Source organism: Schistocerca nitens, chromosome 6 (genome assembly GCF_023898315.1).
Source record: "Schistocerca nitens isolate TAMUIC-IGC-003100 chromosome 6, iqSchNite1.1, whole genome shotgun sequence".
Classification (NCBI taxonomy): domain Eukaryota; kingdom Metazoa; phylum Arthropoda; class Insecta; order Orthoptera; family Acrididae; genus Schistocerca; species Schistocerca nitens.
Genome location: NC_064619.1, coordinates 53,999,956 through 54,024,971, shown reverse-complemented (window position 1 = coordinate 54,024,971; position 25,016 = coordinate 53,999,956). Strand labels below are relative to the sequence as shown.

The window sequence follows — 25,016 nt, the reverse complement described above, 5'->3', positions numbered from 1 at the left end:
TGCCGCGACAGCGTTGACGTGAACCGTATGTGCAGTTGACGGACTTTGAGCGAGGGCGTATAGTGGGCATGCGGGAGGCCGGGTGGACGTACCGCCGAATTGCTCAACACGTGGGACGTGAGGTCTCCACAGTACATCGATGTTGTCGCCAGTGGTCGGCGGAAGGTGCACGTGCCCGTCGACCTGGGACGGGACCGCAGCGACGCACGGATGCACGCCAAGACCGTAGGATCCTACGCAGTGCCGTACGGGACCGCACCGCCACTTCCCAGCAAATTAGGGACACTGTTGCTCCTGCGGTATCGGCGAGGACCATTCGCAACCGTCTCCATGGAGCTGGGCTACGGTCCCGCACACCGTTAGGCCGTCTTCCGCTCGCGCCCCAACATCGTGCAGCCCGCCTCCAGTAGTGTCGCGACAGGCGTGAATGGAGGGACGAATGGAGACGTGTCGTCTTCAGCGATGAGAGTCGCTTCTGCCTTGGTGCCAATGATGGTCGTATGCGTGTTTGGCGCCGTGCAGGTGAGCGCCACAATCAGGACTGCATACGACCGAGGCACACAGGGCCAACACCCGGCATCATGGTGTGGGGAGCGATCTCCTACACTGGCCGTACACCACTGGTGATCGTCGAGGGGACACTGAATAGTGCATGGTACATCCAAACCGTCATCGAACCCATCTTTCTACCATTCCTAGACCGGCAAGGGAACTTGCTGTTCCAACAGGACAATGCACGTCCGCATGTATCCCGTGCCACCCAACGTGCTCTAGAAGGTGTAAGTCAACTACCCTGGCCAGCAAGATCTCCGGATCTGTCCCCCATTGAGCATGTTTGGGACTGGATGAAGCGTCGTCTCACGCGGTCTGCACGTCCAGCACGAACGCTGGTCCAACTGAGGCGCCAGGTGGAAATGGCATGGCAAGCCGTTCCACAGGACTACATCCAGCATCTCTACGATCGTCTCCATGGGAGAATAGCAGCCTGCATTGCTGCGAAAGGTGGATATACACTGTACTAGTGCCGACATTGTGCATGCTCTGTTGCCTGTGTCTATGTGCCTGTGGTTCTGTCAGTGTGATCATGTGATGTATCTGACCCCAGGAATGTATCAATAAAGTTTCCTCTTCCTGGGACAATGAATTCACGGTGTTCTTATTTCAATTTCCAGGAGTGTACTTAATTGAATATTATGTGCATGTTTATAGCTACGAGGAGTACATCCCATTGACGCAGAACTGTAGGCAACCACATCTCACTTTTTATAGCCCTGCCAAATATTTACTTTAAATGTTTCTTGCATCTCTGGAATTCAGACGGTCTGTCACCGGGTATGAGAGAGGCAAAAAAAAACCTCACACTCCAAGAATAATGTAATAATTGCAATTCCAAACTAAGCAGTTGGTGACAGGTGTGAAAATTACCGAACTATCAGTTTAATAAGTCACAGTTGAAAAGTACTAACATGACTTCTTTACAAAAGAATTGAAAAATTCGTTCAAATTGACCTCGGGGAAAATCAGTTTGGATTCCAGAGAAATGTAGGAATTCGCGAGGTAATACTGACTCTACGACTTACCTTAGAAAATAGGTTAAGGAAAGACAAACCTACGTTTATAGCATTTGTATACTTAGAGAAAGCTATTGACAAAGTTGACTGGAACACTCTTTTTGAAATTCTGAAAGTGGCAGGGGTAAAATATATGGAGCGAAAGGCTGTTTACAGTTTGTACAGAAACCAACGGCAGTTATAAGAATCGAGAGGTATGAAACGGAAGCAGTGGTTGAGAAGGGAGTGAGTTATTGAATCTGTACGCACTAAAGGAGACCAAAGAAGTATTTGGAGTAGGAATTAAAGTTAAGGGAGAAAAAATAAAAGCTTCGATGTTTGCCAGTGACACTGTAATTGTGTCAGAGACAACAAAGGACTTGGAAGAGCAGTTAAATGAAATGGACATTGTCTTGAAAGTAGGTTATAAGATGAAGAACAACAAAAGCAAATCAAGGATAATGAAATGTAGACTAATTAGATCAGGTGATGGTAAGTCAGATTATAAAACGAGACACTTAAAGTAGTAGATGAATTTTGCTATTCTGGCAGCAGAATAATTGATAATGGACAAAGTAGAGGGGATATAAACTGAAGACTCGCAACAGCAAGAAAAGCATTTCTGAAGAAGAGAAATTTCTTAACGTCGTATATATACTGAAGCACCAAAAGAAGCTGGTGTAGGCATGAGTATTCAAATACAGAGATACGTAAACAGGCAGAATACGGCGCTGCGGTCGACAACACCTATATAAGACAAGTCTCTGGCGCAGTTCAAAAAATGTTCAAATGTGTGTGAATTCCTAAGGGACCAAACTGCTGAGGTCATCGGTCGCTACACTCACATCCTACTTAAACTGACTTAACCTAGCTTGTATGTATGTATATATTGAACTGGGGACCTAGAAACGACGGGGAGGCTTCGTCCCCGCCGTAGCCCTCAATGGTACACAACCCCACAATAAGCTAAAGCAGTCCACTCACCCCACAGCCGCCCCACACCGAACCCAGGGTTATTGTGCGGTTCGGCCCCCCAGCGGGAACGTCTCACACCAGACGAGTGTAACCCCAATGTTTGCGTGGTAGTGTAATTACAGTGTACGCTTGTGTGGAGACTGTTTTCGCAGCAATTTACGACATAGTGTAACTGAGGCGAAATAAGGGGAACCAGCCCGCATTCGCCGAGGCACATGCAAAATCGCCTTAAAAACCGTCCACCGGCTGGCCGGGACACCGGACCTTGACACTAATCCACGGGGCGGATTCGTGCCGGGGACCGGCACGCCTTCCCGCTCGGGAAGCAGTGCGTTAGACCGCACGGCTAGCCGGGCGGGCTTAACCTAGCTTATGCAAAGAACAGACACACCCATGCCCGAGGGAGGACTCGAACCTCCGGTGGGAGGGGCCATGCAATCCGCGCTATGGCGCCTCAAACCGCTGGCGCAGTTATTAGATAGGTTACTGCTGCTACAATGGCAGGTTATCAAGGTTTAAGTGAGTTTGGTGTTATAGTCGGCGCACGAGCGATGGGACTCAGCATCTCCGAGGTAGCGATGAAGTGCGGATTTTCCCGTTCGACCATTTCAAGAGCGTACCGTGACTATCAGGAATCCGGTAAAACATCAAATCTTCGGTATCGCTGCGGCCGGAATAAGATCCTGCAAGAACGGGATCAACAACGACTGAATAAATCGTTCAGCGTGACAGACGAGCAACCCTTCCTCACATTCCTGCAGATTTCAATGCTGGACCATCAACAAGTGTCAGCGTGCGAACCATTCAACGAAACATCATCGATGTGGGCTTTCAGAGCCGAAGGCCGACTCGTGTTCCCTTGATGACTGCACGACAAAGCTCGCCTGGGCCCGCCAACACTGACATTGGACTGTTGATGACTGGAAACATGTTGCCTGGTCGGACGAGTCTCGTCTCAAATTGCATGGAGCGGATGGGCTGTATGTGTATGGAGATAACCTCATGATTGCATGGACCCTGCATGTCAGATCGGGACTGTTCAAACTGGAGGAGGCTCCGTAATGGTGTAGGTTGGTTGGGTTGTTTGGAAGAGGAGACCAGACAGCGAGGTCATCGGTCTCATCGGATTAGGGAAGGACGAGGAAGGAAGTTGGCCATGCCCTTTCGAAGGAACCATCCCGGCATTTGCCTGGAGTGATTTAGGGAAATCACGGGAAACCTAAATCAGGATGGCCGGACGCGGGAAATGGTGTAAGGCGTGTGCAGTTGGAATGATATGCGACCCCTGATGCCTACAAATATGACTCTGAGAGGTGACATGTACGTAAGCATCCTGTCTGATCAGCTGCATCCATTCATGTCCATTGTGCATTCCGACGAATTTGGTTAGTTCCAGCAGGACAATGCGACACGCCACACGTCCAGAACTGCTACAGAGTGGTTCCAAGAACACTCTTATGAGTTTAAACACTTCCGCTGGCTACCAAACCCCTCAGACACGAACATTATTGAGCTTATCTGGAATGCCTCTCAGAAGACATCTCCGCTACTCTTACGGATTTATAGACAGCCCTGTAGAATTCATTGTATCGAGTCCATGCCATGTCGTGTTGCGGCACTTCTGCGTGCTCGTGGGGCCCTACACAATATTAGGCAGGTGTACCAGTTTCTTTGGCTCTCCAGTGAAGATGTGAGGGCTAGGAAGTATTTTTGAAAGTATTTGTCTGGAGTGTAGCTATCTATGGAAGGAAACATGGACGATAAACAATTTAGACACAAAGAGTTAAGAATCTTTTGAAATGTGGTGCTGCAGAAGAATACTGAAGATTAAATGGGTAGATCACAAAACTAATGAGGAGGTACTGAACAGAATTGGGGAGACAAGAAAATTGTGGCACATTTTGACCAAAAGAAGGGATCGGTTGGTAGAACACAGTCTGTGACATCAAGGGATCACCAGTTTAATATTAGAGGGAAGTGGGGGGGGGGGGGGTAAAAATTGTAGAGTGAGACCAAGAGATGAAGCAGATTCAGAAGTATGTAGGTAGCAATAGTTGTTCAGAGATGAAGAGGCTTGCACAGTACACAGTAGCAAGCAGAGCTACATCAAACCAGTCTTCGGACTGAAGACCACACCAACAACAACGACCGGGTTGGTCGATCTCATTTTGCGACTTTTGCGTCCGTTTTGGAGTTCAGCCACGGAGAAAGACCGGGCGTTCAACGTGATGAACACGAGTCACTCGGTGAGACATGCTGGAGCGAACGGCGAGCGTTCCCGGAACCGGCGAGAGCGAGCGTTGCAGCAGGCAGCGGTCTGCCTATCGCATTTGCATCGCACGAGCTATGCGGAGCTTGGCTGGCTTCCAAAGTGAAGGTCGCCTGTGATCCGGTACTACCGGATTGCTCACGCCGGCTTAATGACTTGCATGGCCGAGCAACGCTTGGCACAAGCTGGCACTGAACACCGCACTAGAAGTTGCCAGCTTATTACTCTTTTTACTGCCACTTGGCGGGACCTCGGCTACAAAATACAGACGAGTGAAAACTGAGTTTGACAGGAAATGCAAAATCGCTAAGCAGGAATGACTAGAGGACAAATTCAAGGCTATACATGCATGCATGAATAGGACAATTAAAGAGATATTTCGATAAAAAAGAAGCAGCTGTGTGAATATGAAGAGCTGAGATGGCAAACCAGTACTAAGCAAAGAAGGGAAAGCTGAAATGTTGAAGGAATATATAGAGGGTGCATATAAGGAAAACAGACTTGAGGGTAATAATATCGAAAGAGAAGAGGAAGTAGGTGAAGATGAGATGGGAGATACGGAACTGCGAAACGAATTTGAGAGAGCAGTTTAGATTAGATTAGATTACTACTTGTTCCATAGATTATAGATACGACACTTCGTAATGATGTGGAATGTGTCAGGTTAATAAAAGGTGTCTATACAAGATATTACATTACACAAAATATTACATGATACTTAATTGTTTTGTGGGGCTTGGGGAAATTACCCACTTACTATATCCAAAAATGCATCTAATGAGTGTTGTGTGATGTCCTTAGGTTAGTTAGGTTTAAGTAGTTCTAAGTTCTAGGGGACTGATGACCATAGCTGTTAAGTCCCATAGTGCTCAGAGCCATCTGAACCATCATCTAATGAGTAGAAGGAGTTGCCATTCAGAAATTCTTTTAATTTCCTTTTAAATGCTGTTTGGCTATCTGTCAGACTTTTGATGCTATTAGGTAAGTGACCAAAGATTTTTGTGGCAGCATAATTTACCCCCTTCTGAGCCAAAGTTAGATTTAACCTTGAGTAGTGAAGATCATCCTTTCTCCTAGTGTTGTAGCCATGTACACTGCTATTACTTTTGAATTCGTTCGGGTTGTTAATAACAAATTTCATAAGTGAATATATATATATATATATATATATATATATATATATATATATATATATATATATTGTGAGGCTACAGTGAAGATTCCTAGCTCTTTAAATAAGTGTCTGCAGGATGATCTTGTATGAGCTCCAGCAATTATTCTGATTACACGCTTTTGTGCAATGAACAGTCGTTTACTCAATGATGAGTTACACCAGAATATGATGCCACACGAAAGCTAAGAGTACCAAGTGCAAACAAGCCCCCTGGAGGAGACATTTCTTCAGAATTATTGAGAAGTTTGGAAGAGGCAGCCACGGCAAAACTGTGTGTGTGTGTGTGTGTGTGTGTGTGTGTGTGTGTGTGTTTGTGTGAATTTCTAAGAGACCAAACTGCTGAGGTCATCGGTCCCTAGACTTACACAGTACTTAAACTAAATTAAACTGACTTATGCTAAAAACAACACACACACACACACACATACATGCCCAAAGGAGGACTCGAACCTCCGGAGGGAGGGGCTGTGCAATCCGGTACATGGCGCCTAATACAGCGCGGCCTCTCCGAGCGACTATGGCAAAACTATTCCACCTTGTGTGTAAGTATAAGACAGGCGAAATACTCACAGATTTCAAGAACAATGTAATCATTCGTGTACCAAAAAAGGCGGTGCTCATTGGTGCAGACACTATCGACCTATCAGTGTTCTGATCGCTATCCTATGAGAGGCGTTGATAGATTTAAGGTAGATTTTGTCTTTTCGAGTAAGCTTTGTTGTTTGAGGCGGCGCAGTGTTTAACGGGAGACGTTCATGAAATTGGCCGAAAACGCCAATTTTCAATTTATTTATTAGTTGAACTCATGGACAATAAGTTCCCAAAGTTTCAATGATGAAATCGCGTACGAAGTGCCTGGAATATAAGCATGCCCATTTTTTGAAGCAACACTTCACTACTAGTTCGCTGAAAAAAATTCTGAGGATTACTGTCAAGCAAACTTGCAAGGGATACATTTAGAAGGCTGTGATATACAGTCTTTGGTTTTACAGGTCTTACCTGTGACTCTGTTCCGTATCGGAGCAGCAATAACAAACTAGCTCCTTTGTTTATGAGAAGCAATTACAATGTCATCGGCGAACCTCAAAGTTTTTATTTCTTCTCCATGGATTTTAATACCTGCTCCGAATTTTTCTTTTGTTTCCTTTACTGCTTGCTCAATATACAGATTGAATAACATCGGGGAGAGGCTACAACCCTGTCTCACTCCCTTCCCAACCACTGCTTCCCTTTCATGTCCCTCGACTCTTATAACTGCCATCTGGTTTCTGTACAAATTGTAAATAGCCTTCCGCTCCCTGTATTATTTTACCCCTGCCACCTTTAGAATTTGAAAGAGAGTATTCCAGTCAACATTGTCAAAAGCTTTCTCTAAGTCTACAAATGCTAGAAACGTAGGTTTACCTTTCCTTAATCTTTCTTCTAAGATAAGTCGTAAGGTCAGTATTGCCTCACGTGTTCCAGTGTTTCTACGGAATCCAAACTGATTTTCCCCGAGGTTGGCTTCTATTAGTTTTTCCATTCGTCTGTAAGGAATTCGTGTTAGTATTTTGCAGCTGTGACTTATTAAACTGATGGTTCGGTAATTTTCACATCTGTCAACACCTGCTTTCTTTGGGATTGGAATTATTATATTCTTCTTGAAGTCTGAGGGTATTTCGCCTGTTTCATACATCTTGCTCACCAGATGGTAGAGTTTTGTCAGGACTGGCTCTCCCAAGGCCGTCAGTAGTTCCAATGGAATGTTGTCTACTCCGGGGGCCTTGTTTCGACTCAGGTCCTTCAGTGTTCTGTCAAACTCTTCACGCAGTATCGTATCTCCCATTTCATCTTCATCTACATCCTCTTCCATTTCCATAATATTGTCCTCAAGTACATCGCCCTTGTATAGACCCTCTATATACTCCTTCCACCTTTCTGCTTTCCCTTCCTTGCTTAGAACTGGGTTTCCATCTGAGCTCTTGATATTCATACAAGTGGTTCTCTTCTCTCCAAAGGTCTCTTTAATTTTCCTGTAGGCAGTATCTATCTTACCCCTAATGAGATAAGCCTCTACATCCTTACATTTGTCCTCTAGCCATCCCTGCTTAGCCATTTTGCACTTCCTGTCGATCTCATTTTTGAGACGTTTGTATTCATTTTTGCCTGCTTCATTTACTGCATTTTTATATTTTCTCCTTTCATCCATTAAATTCAATATTTCTTCTGTTACCCAAGTATTTCTACTAGACCTCGTCTTTTTACCTACTTGATCTTCTGCTGCCTTCACTACTAGAAAACTCGTATCGGTAGGCTGGTAGTAATGTTCTGTTACGTAGACGCTCTTTGCATTTCGCATACCAAACAACGGAAGTGACGCGAGAGGAGCGGTATGCGCAATGTAAACTCCTGTGTTAATGTAAACAATACAGCCTCTGAAACTGACGGACAGCTGCAGCAAGCTCACAGTGAAGATGCACCACCTCGTGCAACAGTGATTAGAGGGTTCAAGGACTTCAAAGAATGCCGACTTGTCTGTGTGAAGGAAGGTGGGCCTGATCTTTCGGCTTCTGCAGTGACCGAAGTCAACATCAGCACAGCTGCTGTGGTTGTTCGTGAGGATAGCCGATTAACATTACGTAAAGTCAGTGAAGTGTCGAGAATTTCATATGGCAGTGGTACATCGAGTCTCGAGGGGAAAAAAAAAGATGTGCGAATGAAGACAAGCCATGAGGTGCTGCCTCTCTTTGGTGATGGAGGGGACGCATTTCTGAAATCTATTATCACCGGTGATGAACCATGGATACATTATTATACTCCTGAAGGGAAAAGAGCCGACAGAGTGTGGAAATTGCCAGGATATCTAACTCCAAAAAAGGAGAGAGCTTTTCCACCTGCAGGGGAAGTTACGGTGATGGCATGTTTGTGACTGTCATGGAATGATTTACCAGCTTGCAGTTCGCCTTCGCAGTACTGTAACAGCAGCACACTACACGTCAGTACCGGCTAAACTGAGGAATCACACTGCAAGGAAACGACCAGAACTTTCTCGAACTGGGTTGCGATTTCATCATGGCAGTGTGTGGCCTCGTGTCGTAAATCAAGTGTCATGCAGTTTCTGGCCCAATCCATTACCTGTCATCCGCCTTAGATCACCGATCTCGCACCCTGTCATATATTTTTTAAAATTCTCATCACTAAAGAGAAAGCTACGGAGCATTCAAATTGAGAATTCGGAATCAGTACTCAACTGAAGGACGTGACAAACATGACGCTACAAACAGTGCTTCAAGTAGGAGGTGAGTTCTCTAAAAAAGACAATGTAAACACTGAAATGGAGAAATCAACGTCTGTGAAAAGAAATCAGCATCAGTCTTTGCCGATCAGCCCTAGAATTTTCATGTAACGTAGGCCTGCAGACTATATCTAGAGAGCGTATAAGTTAGAGGAACGCCGTTTCTTTCAGCCATTTCTGCGCGTGTTCGGAAAGTCAGTTTTTCTGTTATATTTTTCTTAGAGGGGGATTTTTACCTTTCTGTCACGCCTGACGTACTTTCCTGTTGTTTCTTGGCTGCGGATATGGTCGGTACCTTTACAAGACTGGAAATTTTCCAACAGGCCGTCGCGACACATGGCAACCCACAGGGGAAAGTAACTGAAAAGTATGCTGTGTTAAACATAGCTCGTAATTTTCTAAAATTCCTCACCATAGGCTCTTAGTTTTCATGTTACTTGCCTCTCCAGAAGGTAGCAGAGGAATCTGGAAATCGATCAACCTATATGTAAATATACAAGGTATTTCACAGTTCATGTTGCACATTTCTAGAGGTTGTAGAGGGAACTTAGTAGAGTAAGTTTTACATAGGAACCCATGTCCAGGAACAGTTTGTTACAAGGAAAACAAGAGCTACTCAATCGCGCGCTAGGTGTTTCTTACCCAGTTTGCCATTCATGAATTGAACAATGGCGCGACCTCACGTGATCACCTCGTGTTTCCGTCTGCCTTGTTTCCACGCTTCCCAATGATGCGTCGGTTTACATTACGGTGACTAGTACTGCTGTAACAGGATGACTGAGTACACGTTCGCAGAGTGCACGAATATGTTGTTAATTTACGAGTACAGTGAAGCTCCCCGTAATGGAACAAAAGCTGAACGTCTGTACCACGAGTACTTTCCAAATCGTGTGGCTCCATCTCATTCTATGTTTGCCAGAGTAGAACAACGGTTGTGGGAAGTAGAAAATTTACAAGCCATAGAGCAAACTCTGGTGCTCCAAGGCGGCATACTGTTGTACTGGAAGAGGAAGTGTTTTATCAAGTTGAAGAGAACCCACGAGTGTGTCTCACTCGTCTGTCTGGCGTCTTCTGCATGAACAGCAACACCAGCCGTTATCACCCTCAGAAGGTACACGCCCTGTTCCCGGCAGATTTTGTGCCACATGTCAATTTCTGTACTTGGTTTTTACAGCGTTGTGTGGATTTTCCTCGGTTTCCAAGGCGAAGTTTGTTCACGGACGAAGCGCATTTCAACAAGGTAAGTGTTTTGAACGCTAAATACCTACTTTTGGAATCAAGAAAACTCCAAAGCGGCGTGTACTCGAAGATTTCAGCACATCTTCGGTATCAGTGTCTGGGCAAGTATCTGCGATGGATGTGTGGTTCCGTACATCCTTCCTCCTCACCTAACAGTTGTCAGGTACTCGATATTTCTGCAACAAGTGCTGGTGGAGTTTTTGGAAGATATGCCATTGGACATTCGGCACAAATTGTGGTTCCAGCATAATGGCACGGCGGTACATTTTGTATTTCGCGTCTGAAACCATCTGAAAGTAGTCTACAGGGACAGGTGGATCGCTCGAGGTGGACCATATGCTTGGCCACCACGATCCCCTTTGGTCTTCTCATGTGGGGCCACATCAAGAGCCTTGTTTACCAGGCACCTGTCCAATTGGCGGAAGATCTGCGACAGAAATGATTAACCATTCACCACACATGTTGGACAGATCTTCATATCGAACAGCTGTTGTAACATCAAAGTAAATAGGAGTGAAATCTGTTCATCCTGTTTTCCTTGTAACATGGAAACGAACTGTTTTCGGATATGGTTTCCTATGTAAAACTTGATCTATCATGTCCCCTCTACAACTTCTAGAAGTGTGTAACATGAACTATGAAAAACCCTGTTTAAACGCTTTTAACGAAATATATTTCAGAGCTCATGAGCATCCCCCCCCCCCCACCTCCCATGGCATACACCCTGCCTTCCCCCACCTTTCTCTCATTTGAATTCGCGCCTTACTGTGCTGGCCTGGACTAGGGATGGCGGTTATCGCTGAAACAACCGATATCGGTTACATAGGTTTCTTTACATGTCAGTTTAACCTCGGTGTTAAAACCGCTCAAAATAATCTTTGTCGGTTTTTTATACCTATTATTTCCTGTAATAAATGTATAAATCGAGCAAAGATCGAAAAATTTTGACTCTGCAGTTTCAAGATACATAGAATCAAAATATTAAATGAAATAGGGAAATAAAAGAAAACTTAGTTCGTCTACCGTTCGCTGTTTTTCTCGAAAAGTGAAAAGTGGCTGTATACTATAAAAATCACAAAGATTCCGATTTTTTGAACGTCTGCTCAAACATCGTGTTGTAATCGAGAGTCATAACATTGTTTGGGCATTATGAACAGTCAGTGCTAAAGGGTGAAAACTGAGGTTGAAGAACTCTGTTTTTCGTGTTAATTTTCTCGTTTTCAAGGGCTAGAATCAGATAAAGGCGTATTATGTAGACACTGGCGGCAGATCAGCTGCGTTCTATTTTTATTGTATATGAATGAATTGTTGTTAAGTTTTTAATTTATTACTGTTACCATAATTTCCCTCCTCTTTTATTATTTAATAGAAATGACAGATCAAGCTCTGGTCTCTTAAAGCAAATGAAGCATTTTACTTGATTCGTACGTCACTTCGTAAAAATATTTCCAGACTAGGATTGGTGCCATTCTGCAATACAACGGATGTTCGGTGACGTCAACTAATTAGTCTTACACACTGTGCGTACACGTGTACTTTAAACCGCGACACACGCCAACAGGGACAGTATGGTCTCAGCAATGGTGTACCAAATTTCTTCGGCATTGTTATTAAAATAGCACTGATCGCTTATCGCTTTTTCTGTAATAATGCAATACGTCGAACAAACACAAATTTTGCGAATAAAAATTACTCCTTTTTCTTTTAAAAAAAGGTTTGTTTAAACACGAACATTTTTAGCGCTGCTGCTATGGCTAATTGATATTTCGGTTATTAGTAAAAAACAAAAACACCTGTTATAACCGAGACTATCTGGGAGTATGCGTGCGGAACGATTTGAAGTGGAATTATCATATAAAATTAATTGTTGGTAAGGCGGGTGCCAGGTTGAGATTCATTGGGAGAGTGCTTAGAAAATGTAGTCCATCAACAAAGGAGGTGGCTTACAAAACACTGGCAGACTCTGCAAGAGAGGCGCTCTGCATCGCGGTGTAGCTTGCTCGCCAGGTTTCGAGAGGGTGCGTTTCTGGATGAGGTATCGAATATATTGCTTCCCCCTACTTATACCTCCCGAGGAGATCACGAATGTAAAATTAGAGAGATTAGAGCGCGCACGGAGGCTTTTAGACAGTCGTTCTTCCCGCGAACCATACGCGACTGGAACAGGAAAGGGAGGTAATGACAGTGGCACGTAAAGTGCCCTCCGCCACACACCGCTAGGTGGCTTGCGGAGTATTGATGTAGATGTAGATGTAGATGTAGACGAAACAAATACCGAGAACACCGGTTATTCGGAACTAAAATGCCGGTGTCGGTTTTAACTCGTCGGTTTTTCCAATCCTTACCCTGGACAAGAGCCTTATTGCCCAGCAGGGACGATGGCATTGTCTTCGTGGAAGAGGCATTCGGGTAAGTAATTCAGGTCAGTCACAGACAACATCAATCTGTGTATCTAGTTGGTTATTCGAGTACCACTTTTCCCGAACCACCGAGAGAGGTGGCGCAGTGGTAAGACACGAGACTGGCATTTGGGAGTCATCCGAACATCTAGCTGTAAGTTTTCGAGATTTCCCTAAATAGTCATACGAAAATTCCCTTCTTCTATAGAACCTTGTGCTCCATATCTGATGCCCGAGGTGCTGATAGGACGTTAAAGTCTGCTCGTCCATCCTTCTTCTGCAGTCCCAACACAGAATCTTAAGGGGTGGGGGATTTTCACACTAATTAAAAGATGCACCAAATCCACGATTTTGAAGAGACGCCAATGATATTTTGTACCACGCTTTACATGAAATTAACGCATGTACTGTTAAGTTCTTTGCGTTATATATATTTAACTTTTTTATGCAATATAAAAATTTTAGTTTAAAAAAATAGTGTATGTACTTTTTCTCAGAAACTATTAAACACATTTCTACAAAGTTTTCTCTGTTTAATTTCTTTACATATAGTAAGCTTCTCGTACAAGTTTTTTGAATATATCGAAAAGGGGAATTTTAAAAACTTTTTAAAATTATAATTCTGTAGGTATAATATAAAATTTATACAAAATTCCAAGCATTTTGCCTCATATCTCAGCCTGCACTCAGAATTTCAAAATTTAATTTTGAGACTACTTTTATTTTGTATATAGAAATAAGTGCTCAAAATTTCATAGTTATAGCCATCATAGATCCTGAGGAAAATGTACATAAACTTAAAACGAACATAATTTTCAAGTATTCCAATTTAAAGTTGAACCTAACGTCTTTTTTCTTATGTCTTCTCTTCGGGAGGCCCCAGATTTGTACTCAGAGACCTCTTTCCCTTCAAAGCTTCTTTTCTGGTTTCTTGTTTTCCTGCTTCTTTTCTTTACGATGTCTTCCACTGACTTTTCAGCTGCAGAGAGGCGCTGTAAGTCTTTTTTTAGTGGTTTGTTGCTGTTTCTCACGTCTTCCACTCACCAATTTCTGCAAACGCAGTTTATACAGTTGTCTATGCACTCTCTGTGACCAAGACATTATTGAATGATGAAAGAATAGAGCACTTGCGTAAATATCCGTCAGTGGCACAAGTTGAAACAGCAAAGGACTTGGAAGAGCAGTTGAATCGAATGGACAGTGTCTTGAAAGGAGGATATAAGATGAACATCAACAAAAGCAAAACGAGGATAATGGAATGTAGTCCAATTAAGTCGGGTGTTGCTGATGGAATTAGATTAGGAAATGAGACACTTAAAGTAGTAAAGGAGTTTTGCTATTTGGGGAGCAAAATAACTGATGATGGTCGAAGTAGAGAGGATATAAAATGTAGACTGGCAATGGCAAGGAAAGCGTTTCTGAAGAAGAGAAATTTGTTAACATCGAGTATAGATTTAAGTGTCAGGAAGGCATTTCTGAAAGTATTTGTATGGAGTGTAGCCATGTATGGAAGTGAAACATGGACGATAAATAGTTTGGACAAGAAGAGAATAGAAGCTTTCGAAATGTGGTGCTACAGAAGAATGCTGAAGATTAGATGGGTAGATCACATAACTAATGAGGAAGTACTGAATAGGATTGGGGAGAAGAGAAGTTTGTGGCACAACTTGACCAGAAGACGGGATCGGTTGGTAGGACATGTTCTGAGGCATCAAGGAATCACCAATTTAGTATTTGAGGGCAGCGTGGAGGGTAAAAATCGTAGAGGGAGGCCAAGAGATGAATACACTAAGCAGATTCAGAAGGATGTAGGTTGCAGTAGGTACTGGGAGATGAAGAAGCTTGCACAGGATAGAGTAGCATGGAGAGCTGCATCAAACCAGTCTCAGGACTGAAGACCACAACAACAACAACATGAACATTGCACAGAAAACATCCTCTTTTCAAACGTTCATGGTACAGATAGGATACTATCACGGAAGCTGCAGGAATAAACCAATCTCAGTCTTTGTCGATCAGCCCTCGTGTTTCACGATCGACTGCATATTCACTTCGCAGAGACTGCGTTCATCTGTCTCGCGTCTCTTACACACGCCCTCGAGAAAAAGAACCGAGAGTTAAACGACTGTTATGAATTGTGCATTATCAGGACGAAAAATAATTATATTTTGCAAAACTGTAGTTATCAACACTTTAAATTACAGTACGGATAGCTACAGACTGAACAATGCAAGCCACTTTTACGTGTCTTTCCGGTCTTAATAGACAATTTTGCCAGTCACTAAATATAGTGAGACAAACGTGATAGCTAGGACCTCACATTATTATACTCGCATGTATAGAGAAGCTATAGAGATCTACAAGCATGGAAATAACTTTAATAGAAAAGAAGAAGGATTAAAACTAGACAAGATATGGCGGTCGACTTTGTACCAACGAAGTGACAATCGATTACCTGTAATCGAGAGAGATGGCACTAGCCAGAGATAGTTTTAAAGTCGAAAGCACGTGACGAGTGGTGGCGCCATCTAAGGGCTCTATATAAGCGGGACCTCCAGCGCCTAGCAGCCAGTCGCCGACTCACCTCAGATGTTGCCCGCAGCCGGCAACGAAACGTCAGGAAGGAGAAGCAGTTTTATACATGGACCACGGCAATTCAGCCCGGAAGTTTTAATTAATGAAGACGCCGGCCGTGAAAGCTTACATGTTATGAATTTTGCCAGTGTTTCGTGTGAGTGATTTCAAAGAGCACCCTATCCTCAGCTCTGCAGACGTTAAGTAACTATATACTGACAGTCGATCGAGGGCTGGTGGTTAACGCGCGTCGCGTCAAATCAGGAACGGGGATAATTACAGTTATACAGGGTGTTACAAAAAGGTACGGCCAAACTTTCAGGAAACATTCCTCACACACAAATAAAGAAAAGATGTTATGTGGACATGTGTCCGGAAACGCTTAATTTCCATGTTAGAGCTCGTTTTAGTTTCGTCCACCTGCGCTCAATGGAGCACGTTATCATGATTTCATACGGGATACTCTACCTGTCCTGCTTTACAAGTACGACACAACATGTGGTTCATGCACGATGGAGCTCCTGCACATTTCAGTCGAAGTGTTTGTACGCTTCTCAACAACAGATTCGGTGACCGATGGATTGGTAGAGGCGGACCAATTCCGTGGCCTCCACGCTCTCCTGACCTCAACCCTCTTGACTTTCATTTATGGGGGCATTTGAAAGTTGTTGTCTACGCAACCCCGGTACCAAATGTAGAGACTCTTCGTTCTCGTATTGTGGACGGCTGTGATACAATACGCCATTCTCCAGGGCTGCATCAGCGCATCAGGGATTCCATGCGACGGAGGGTGGATGCATGTATCCTCGCTAACGGAGGACATTTTGAACATTTCCTGTAACAAAGTGTTTGAAGTCACGCTGGTACGTTCTGTTGCTGTGTGTTTCGATTCCATGATTAATGTGATTTGAAGAGAAGTAATAAAATGAGCTCTAACATGGAAAGCAAGCGTTTCCGGACACATGTCCACATAACATATTTTCTTTCTTTGTGTGTGAGGAATGTTTCCTGAAAGTTTGGCCGTACCTTTTTGTAACACCCTGTATGTTTCAAAATAATAAATTTTCAAGAACACATCTTTCTCTCTCTCGCTCACCGTTAGGACATTAGGACAGCGTATAAATGGCACTAACTTCCATTTGGGTTTTACAAATGTTCGATGTCGAGCGGGAGCGGAGGCGCCGTGTCCACACCCTCATCAGGGCGGACGGTGAGAGGGGGGGGGGGGGGGGGGGTGGAGGAGGCTTAACAGACAGTGCCCAATGAACTGCTCTCCTTTAGGTCGCGGCCTCACGTCAGCCACAAGGTCGCACCTGCTGCATAGCGATCGCGGTAGGAGCAGACAAAGATCAGGCTCGCGCGATGGGTAGGAACAGGAACAGCCTTCCTTAGTTGGAAACCGAGCCGCCGGCCCGGAGCTGTCGCCCACAGACAGCAGACGGAGTGTCCTCCACTGCCCGCAGTCTAGACACTCCACGGAGGCAGCAGTTCGTCGATTTTATTAATGTTCACCCGGCCAAAGGAAATGATATACCTGCCTGATATCGTGTAGGGTCCCCGCGAGCACGCAGAAGTGCCGCTACACGACGTGGCATGGACCCGACTGATGTCTGAAGTAATGCTCGAGGGAAATCCATGTTCTCTACCCATTAGACTTTCCATTCGATTCAACATATCCCAGAAATTCTCCTCCGCCTTCACTTCTTCTTCTACACCCTGAATTTTAATTCCGTCCTTGAACCTTTCTTTTATTTCCTCCATTCCTTTCTCGACGCGTAGATTCAACACCAACGGCGAAACACTGCATCCTTGTCTTACACACCTTTTAATCAAATGTTGGTCTTTCAGTCTTATTTTTCCCTCTTGGTTCTTGTACGTATCATGCACTACTGACCATTAAAATTGCTACACCAAGAAGAAATGTAGATGATAAACGGGTATTCATTGGACAAATATATAATACTAGAACTGACATGTGATTACATTTTCACGCAATTTGGGTGCATAGATCCTGAGACAGCAGTACCCAGAACAACCACCTCTTGCCGTAATAACGGCCTTCATACGCCTGGGTATTGAGTCAAACAGAGCTTGGATGGCGTTTACAGGTACAGCTGCCCATGCAGCTTCAACACGATACCACAATTCATCATGAGTAGTGACTGGCGTATTGTGACGAGCCAGTTGCTCGGCCACCATAGACCAGACGTTTTCAATTGGTGAGAGATCTGGAGAATGTTCTGGCCAGAGCAGCAGTCGAACATTTTCTGTATTCAGAAAGGCCCGTACAGGACCTGCAACATGCGGCCGTGCATTATCCTGCTCAAATGTAGGGTTTCGCAGGGATCGAATGGAGGTAGAGCCACGGGTCGTAACACATCTGAAATGAAACGTCCACTGTTCAAAGTGCCGTGAATGCGAACAAGAGGTGACCGAGACATGTAACCAGATGCCTGTCATCTAGACAACTAGTGATACGAGACCGTTGGGGTCTAGCACGGCGTTCCGTATTACCCTCCTGAACCCACCGATTCCATATTCTGCTAACAGTCATTGGATCTCGACCAACGCGAGCAGCATTGTCGAGATACGATAAACCGCAATCGCAATAGGCTACAATCCGACCTTTATCAAAGTCGGAAACGTGATGGTACGCATTTCTCCTGCTTACACGAGGCATCCCAACAACGTTTCACCAGGCAACGCCGGTCAACTGCTGTTTGTGTATGAGAAATCGGTTGGAAACTTTCCTCATGTCAGCACGTTGTAGGTGTCGCCACCGGCGCCAACCTTGTGTGAATGCTCTGAAAAGCTAATCATTTGCATATCACAGCATCTTCTTCCTGTCGGTTAAATTTTGCGTCTGTAGCACGTCATCTTCGTGGTGTAGCAATTTTAATGGCCAGTAGTGTATATTACACCGTGTTTCCCTATATATTACTCCTATTTCTCTCAGAATCTCCAACATCTTTCACTATTTTACATAGTCTAACTTTTTTTGCAGGCGACAGGTCCTATGGACATGTCTTCATTTTTCTTTAGTCTTTCTTCCATTATCAAGCGCAACGTCATGACTGCCTCCCTGGTACCTTTAGGAAGGCTAAATATTGAGGTGGATTACGTTCTCTGAGTGGGGAGAGGGGGGGGGGGCATTGAAAGAGGTTGTAGGCGTAGTGCCAGTGCGATGTAAGGCTACTGGCTCAGTAAAATGCTAAGACTGCTAATTAGAGGGGAATGGTAAGGTTGGTGAAGTCAACTTTGCGTTATGTGTAGGATATATGGTGATTTTCAATATCGACGAAGAGCGAATCTGACGTGTTGATAAAGCACTCGGGTAGTAGAGATAAGTACACTCCTGGAAATGGAAAAAAGAACACATTGACACCGGTGTGTCAGACCCACCATACTTGCTCCGGACACTGCGAGAGGGCTGTACAAGCAATGATCACACGCACGGCACAGCGGACACACCAGGAACCGCGGTGTTGGCCGTCGAATGGCGCTAGCTGCGCAGCATTTGTGCACCGCCGCCGTCAGTGTCAGCCAGTTTGCCGTGGCATACGGAGCTCCATCGCAGTCTTTAACACTGGTAGCATGCCGCGACAGCGTGGACGTGAACCGTATGTGCAGTTGACGGACTTTGAGCGAGGGCGTATAGTGGGCATGCGGGAGGCCGGGTGGACGTACCGCCGAATTGCTCAACACGTGGGGCGTGAGGTCTCCACAGTACATCGATGTTGTCGCCAGTGGTCGGCGGAAGGTGCACGTGCCCGTCGACCTGGGACCGGACCGCAGCGACGCACGGATGCACGCCAAGACCGTAGGATCCTACGCAGTGCCGTAGGGGACCGCACCGCCACTTCCCAGCAAATTAGGGACACTGTTGCTCCTGGGGTATCGGCGAGGACCATTCGCAACCGTCTCCATGAAGCTGGGCTACGGTCCCGCACACGGTTAGGCCGTCTTCCACTCACGCGCCAACATCGTGCAGCCCGCCTCCAGTGGTGTCGCGACAGGCGTGAATGGAGGGACGAATGGAGACTGTCGTCTTCAGCGATGAAAGTCGCTTCTGCCTTGGTGCCAATGATGGTCGTATGCGTGTTTGGCACCGTGCAGGTGAGCGCCACAATCAGGACTGCATACGACCGAGGCACACAGGGCCAACACCCGGCATCATGGTGTGGGGAGCGATCTCCTACACTGGCCGTACACCACTGGTGATCGTCGAGGGGACACTGAATAGTGCACGGTACATCCAAACCGTCATCGAACCCATCGTTCTACCATTCCTAGACCGGCAAGGGAACTTGCTGTTCCAACCGGACAATGCACGTCCGCATGTATCCCGTGCCACCCAACGTGCTCTAGAAGGTGTAAGTCAACTACCCTGGCCAGCAAGATCTCCGGATCTGTCCCCCATTGAGCATGTTTGGGACTGGATGAAGCGTCGTCTCACGCGGTCTGCACGTCCAGCACGAACGCTGGTCCAACTGAGGCGCCAGGTGGAAATGGCATGGCAAGCCGTTCCACAGGACTACATCCAGCATCTCTACGATCGTCTCCATGGGAGAATAGCAGCCTGCATTGCTGCGAAAGGTGGATATACACTGTACTAGTGCCGACATTGTGCGTGCTCTGTTGCCTGTGTCTATGTGCCTGTGGTTCTGTCAGTGTGATCATGTGATGTATCTGACCCCAGGAATGTGTCAATAAAGTTTCCCCTTCCTGGGACAATGAATTCACGGTGTTCTTATTTCAATTTCCAGGAGTGTATATCAGGCAAGTGAGCGGAAATTCACAGCGTTCGACTTGGAAGAACTAATAGATACTGAGTGGAATGAATGTCGAGACGTCATTTGCATTTGAGGGAATGGATTGGCACAAGGTTTTGTAGGTGTCGGGAATGGTGGAAAGAGGTAATTCGTATGTTCGGCCAATTACTAGTTTAAGTAGTTTTAGTCTACTGAGAACTTTCTGTCGGATGGTCAGTAAGTAAGGTTTCCACGTAAGTTTTCAGCTGAGAGTACACTCCTCAGTATTTGTATTTAGTTTACATGATCGTAATGTTTAGTAGTAAGAAAAGGACGAAACATTTTACATGATGAAGCGATATATGATAGTGAAGCAAGGTTACAGTAGTCCCACTGAATACTGTATTAAATAAATTTATGTTTTCGGTGTGTTGCAGTCGGCGCCCGCGTTCGGCCTGCCGCTGGAGACGAGCACTTCGTGCCCTCCTGGAGAGGAAGGCCTGGAGTGCCGGCGCGCCGAGGCCCGCAGGCTGGCCGACACCTGCCCGGGAGGAGGTAATGCTCACCCCACTTGTTCCCAATGGCGGGAACGGGAAAGTAGTAAGAGTAGAAGAGAAATGAAAGAAATAAGGGGATAGGAAAAACGAAACGAATAAGAGAACAGGAAAAGGATATAAATAAGAGGATAGGATAAATGAATTGAGTGAGATGATAGAAAAAACGAAATGATTAATGGGACAGGAAAAAATGAATTGATTAAGGGGATAGAAAAACGAAATTAGTATGGGAGTAAGAAAACGAAAGGAATGGCGGGATAAGAGAGGCAAATTTAGTAAGAGGATAGGGAAGAAACGCCAAGACTAGTGGGATAGAAAAAACGGAAGGAGTGATGGGGTAGAAAAAGTGAAAGGAATAAAAAGATAGTATAAACGTAAGGAATATGGAAATAGGATAAACAAACTGATTAAGAGTACAGAAAAAACAACAGGATTAAGGAAATTAAAAAATGTTGGGAGTAGAGGAATAGGATAAAGGAAAGAAATAAGGGAATAAGTTAAACGAATTAACTGAAGGGATGGAACAAACTAAGGGAATAACTAGATAGGATAAATAAATCGAGTAAAGCGATGGAAAAAAATGAAAGTAGCCTAGTAAGAGGATAGTGTAAACGCAAGAGGTAAGGGGGCTAGCATGAATGAAAGGAATGACGGGATAACTTAAACGAAAGGAATAAGGGAATAATATAAACGAAAGTAATATGGGGCTAGGATAAACAAATTGACTAAGATTATAGAAGAATGGTGGGATTAAGTGAATTAAAAAAGCCACGAGTGGATAGATAGGGTAAAGGAAGTCAATAAGGGAGTAGGATAAACGAATTGACTAAAGGGATGGAAAAAACTAAAGGGATAGAAAAAACGAAAGAAATAATGGACCAGGACAAAAGAATTGAGAAATGGGATGGAAAAAAAGAAAAGGAGTAAGGGTGTTCGAAAATCTAACGAAATAAATATATAAGAAAAAAATTGAAATGAAAAACGAAAGGAAAAAAATAATATGTGGATACTCTAGTTCTTTGGCAATAAATCGTAATCTGAATCTATCTTTACGTCAAAGCTTTATCTACACACTGTATTTTTGGATTTGTTTTCTTTTATTGCTACCATACCACTCTCACTAGCTCTAAATATTTACTGTGCTCATTACTTATCCATAATAACCTGTAACAGATACTGCAATATTCATAGCCTGCTACAAGCTTTTCATTCCAGTCCCTACTGCCAGAGGAGCATCATACAAACAAACAAATTATTTATTCTGAGGCACGTTCAGGAAATGGGTTTTCATGATATTTTCCCTTCAGAATAGTGTGTACTTTCAAAGTACGTCCATATAGTCCTAAACGTTTATATCTGCAGTCACCTGGCGGCACTTAAAATAAAAATTGCGCTGTGCTGCTCTCTATACAGGAGATAAGTAGTGCCAAATGGTAGCCTTGAGGTGAATCGTGTCTGTTCCGTGGATAGCTCAGTTGGTAAGAACGGTGCCCGCTAGAAGTAATAGCCAATTTTTTGAATAACGACTTGGTACACAGTTTGAACCCGTTAGGGAGTTTCATACAGACGATCGTTACATGCTGAAATGCTTTGAATCCAGAATATAGCAAAGTCTTTCTAGTGATTCCTTGCGGTGAGAATTCTTCAATGTTAGTAGTACTATTTTTCATGATACTATTGCTAAAAAAAATAATTACGAAAAAAAATACGACGTGTACATGTCGGGCACAATGTCACAACATCTCAACGTTCAGAGGTGCAAGCTTTCCCATGATAAACCTAAACGGCGGGAAAAAACGAAAAGTCAGTGCTTCAGCGCTGAAGATAGCCAATCCGTTTGTCTGTCAACGGGCAGACCATGTAAAGCTGGCGAAAGTCATAGCGTATGATAGCGACAACCTGCGTTAGATTTTTCTCAGTGCACTATTTCATTACACGAGCGCAATGGATAGATACAGGAAAGAACAGTTTATACAGGCTGGCGGAAAAGTCAAGATATTAAGAAGGTACTATGCATCTATTTCCAAGATATAGCCTGCCGATTTGTTAGTAGAAATTACGCAACTACTTCCAAGCTAAAGCCTGCCGTATTTGGAGACTGGATGCCTAAATAATTCGACATGCAATAAAATATACACATTTGCATTTTTCAGTGAGTAATTTTATGGTTCAACTTGTTCGTTGGAGACATGCCGCAAGATCTGGCACTATGGGGAAAGTTTCTTGGTGCTCAGTGGTACTAGCTTATAAAGACTTCAAGTACTTTTGATTGCAGAGAGTATTTGAAACAGCCTTAGTTTTAGTGTAGTTGTACCCGCAGGGGGTGCCAGACCTGCATCAAGTGAGACGAAGGATATTTTCGACCGGATAAAACATGGCATCTCAGGCCGCTTTGGTGTGGAATGAAAACGATGATGACCATGGAAACTCGATAAAGTCACAAGGATCCAGGCCCTAGTCATGTTGGTATCTGAAGAAGGTTCTATACAGCCCTGCTCCTTCCAAACCAATTGTGCGTGGCGTGTCTTGAACCATTATTTAGACGGTACCGAACGCATTCACACTGCTCACAATAACAAGTGAGTCTTAGCAAAGTGCAGAATTCTTCATTGTCTGACGAGGCTTACAAACATTTCAGGCTTGAAAATGTTTGTGGTGAGTTAGGACTAAGTCAACTCCAATGTCATTTAATTCAAAGACTGGACAATAGATACAGGGTTTTGAGATGCTCCTATCCAGTGAACGGCGACCCTAAATCGACTTCTCTCTAATCTCCCTGTTCTAGTTCATAAGTGCTTTACACTAAATGAATTGACAAGAATTTCGCAAGAGAATGACTCCCATCATTTTTACGTGTGGCGCAGAGTACAGCAAATGTCTTTGACAAATAATGTGTCAATTACATTTAATAAAAGTCATTAACGTCCACTATGTAGGTAATCAAAATATCCACGGGTGTGCTGCCGGTCTATAGTGTCCAACGGGCACAATATTTCGGCGATCATACATGTCGCCATCATCAGGTGAACTGACGGACTGAGCTCCTGTGAACGTGCCGGCACGGAGATCCGTACGCTATGGCTGCTCAGAGGGAACTGGGTTCGGTCGCGGCGGCGGCCGATTTAAATACCCTCCGCCCGCGGCGCGCTCCCTCCGCCGTCCGAGCCCCGCGCCACGGTCGCGCGGTGGAACAGATTGCGACGGCGTCTGAGATGACGTCGTTGTGATGGCTCTGTCCGCCGTGGTCGTCACAACTATACGTTTGCTCGATTTACTTTTGATTAACCCAATCGCTGGTTCCCAAGCCTTGCTAAGATTATAGCCACAGTCACGGTTTATGAGGGTACCCCTGCGAGAGTCACTAGAATTGATTAGTCAGAAGTTTGACGAGAAGACCACTGAACTTTTTAGGCATGTCTTGACTTCCACGTATTTTCTTTTTAATGGGGAATACTACGAACAAACGGAGGGAGTCGCCACGGGTAGCCCACTCTCACCGGTGGTAGCGAATTTGTACATGGAGAACTTCGAGGAGGAAGCCCTGTCGTCATCCGTATGGATACCTACTTGCTTTTTCCGTTACGTGGACGACACGTTCGTCATCTGGCCACATGGTATGGATAAACTCCTTGACTTCCTTACACATCTTAACTCCATACACCCCAAAATCAAATTCACTATGAAGACTGAAACGGAGGGTAAATTACCTTTCCTTGACATCTTGGTCAAGAGAAGGGCTGACGGCACCCTAGGTCATGGGGTGTATCGGAAAACAACGCACACTGATCTGTATTTGCACGCAGACAGCTGCCACCACCCTTCACAGAGGAATGGGGTACTTAAAACTCTATTACATGGGGCGCGCACTATCTCTGACGCAGAGAGTCTACCCCAGGAATTGGAACATCTGAGAACTGTATTTCGAAAAAATGGGTACTCAGAGTGGCAGATTCAACGTGCTCTCCGCCCAACCACTGCAGCACAACCTGTTGAGATGGATGAAGTCACGAGGGAGGAGGTAGGCACTGCATTTATTCCATACACAGGCGCACTCTCGGGGAAAATCGCCCGCATTCTGAAGAAACACCGGGTCGGAACTGTGTTTTGTCCTCCAAATAAAACTCGTGCACTGGTGGGGGCGCCAAAGATGACCTCGGTTTGAGGAAGGCCGGCGTGTACCAGATTCCGTGTCAATGTGGCAAGTCGTATATTGTTCAGACGATGCGTACCGTCGAGGATCGATGCCGTGAACAC

General features: G+C 44.7%; 1 protein-coding gene across 1 annotated transcript in view; it reads left to right on the top strand.

Moving 5' to 3' along the window:
• LOC126262490 (uncharacterized) overlaps positions 1–25,016 on the top strand; it is a 243,174-nt gene that overhangs the window by 187,108 nt on the left and 31,050 nt on the right. Inside the window, exon 3 of the mRNA XM_049959155.1 lies at positions 20,643–20,760. Within this exon, the coding sequence (XP_049815112.1) occupies positions 20,643–20,760 (118 nt within the window). The remainder of the gene's footprint in view (positions 1–20,642; positions 20,761–25,016) is intronic.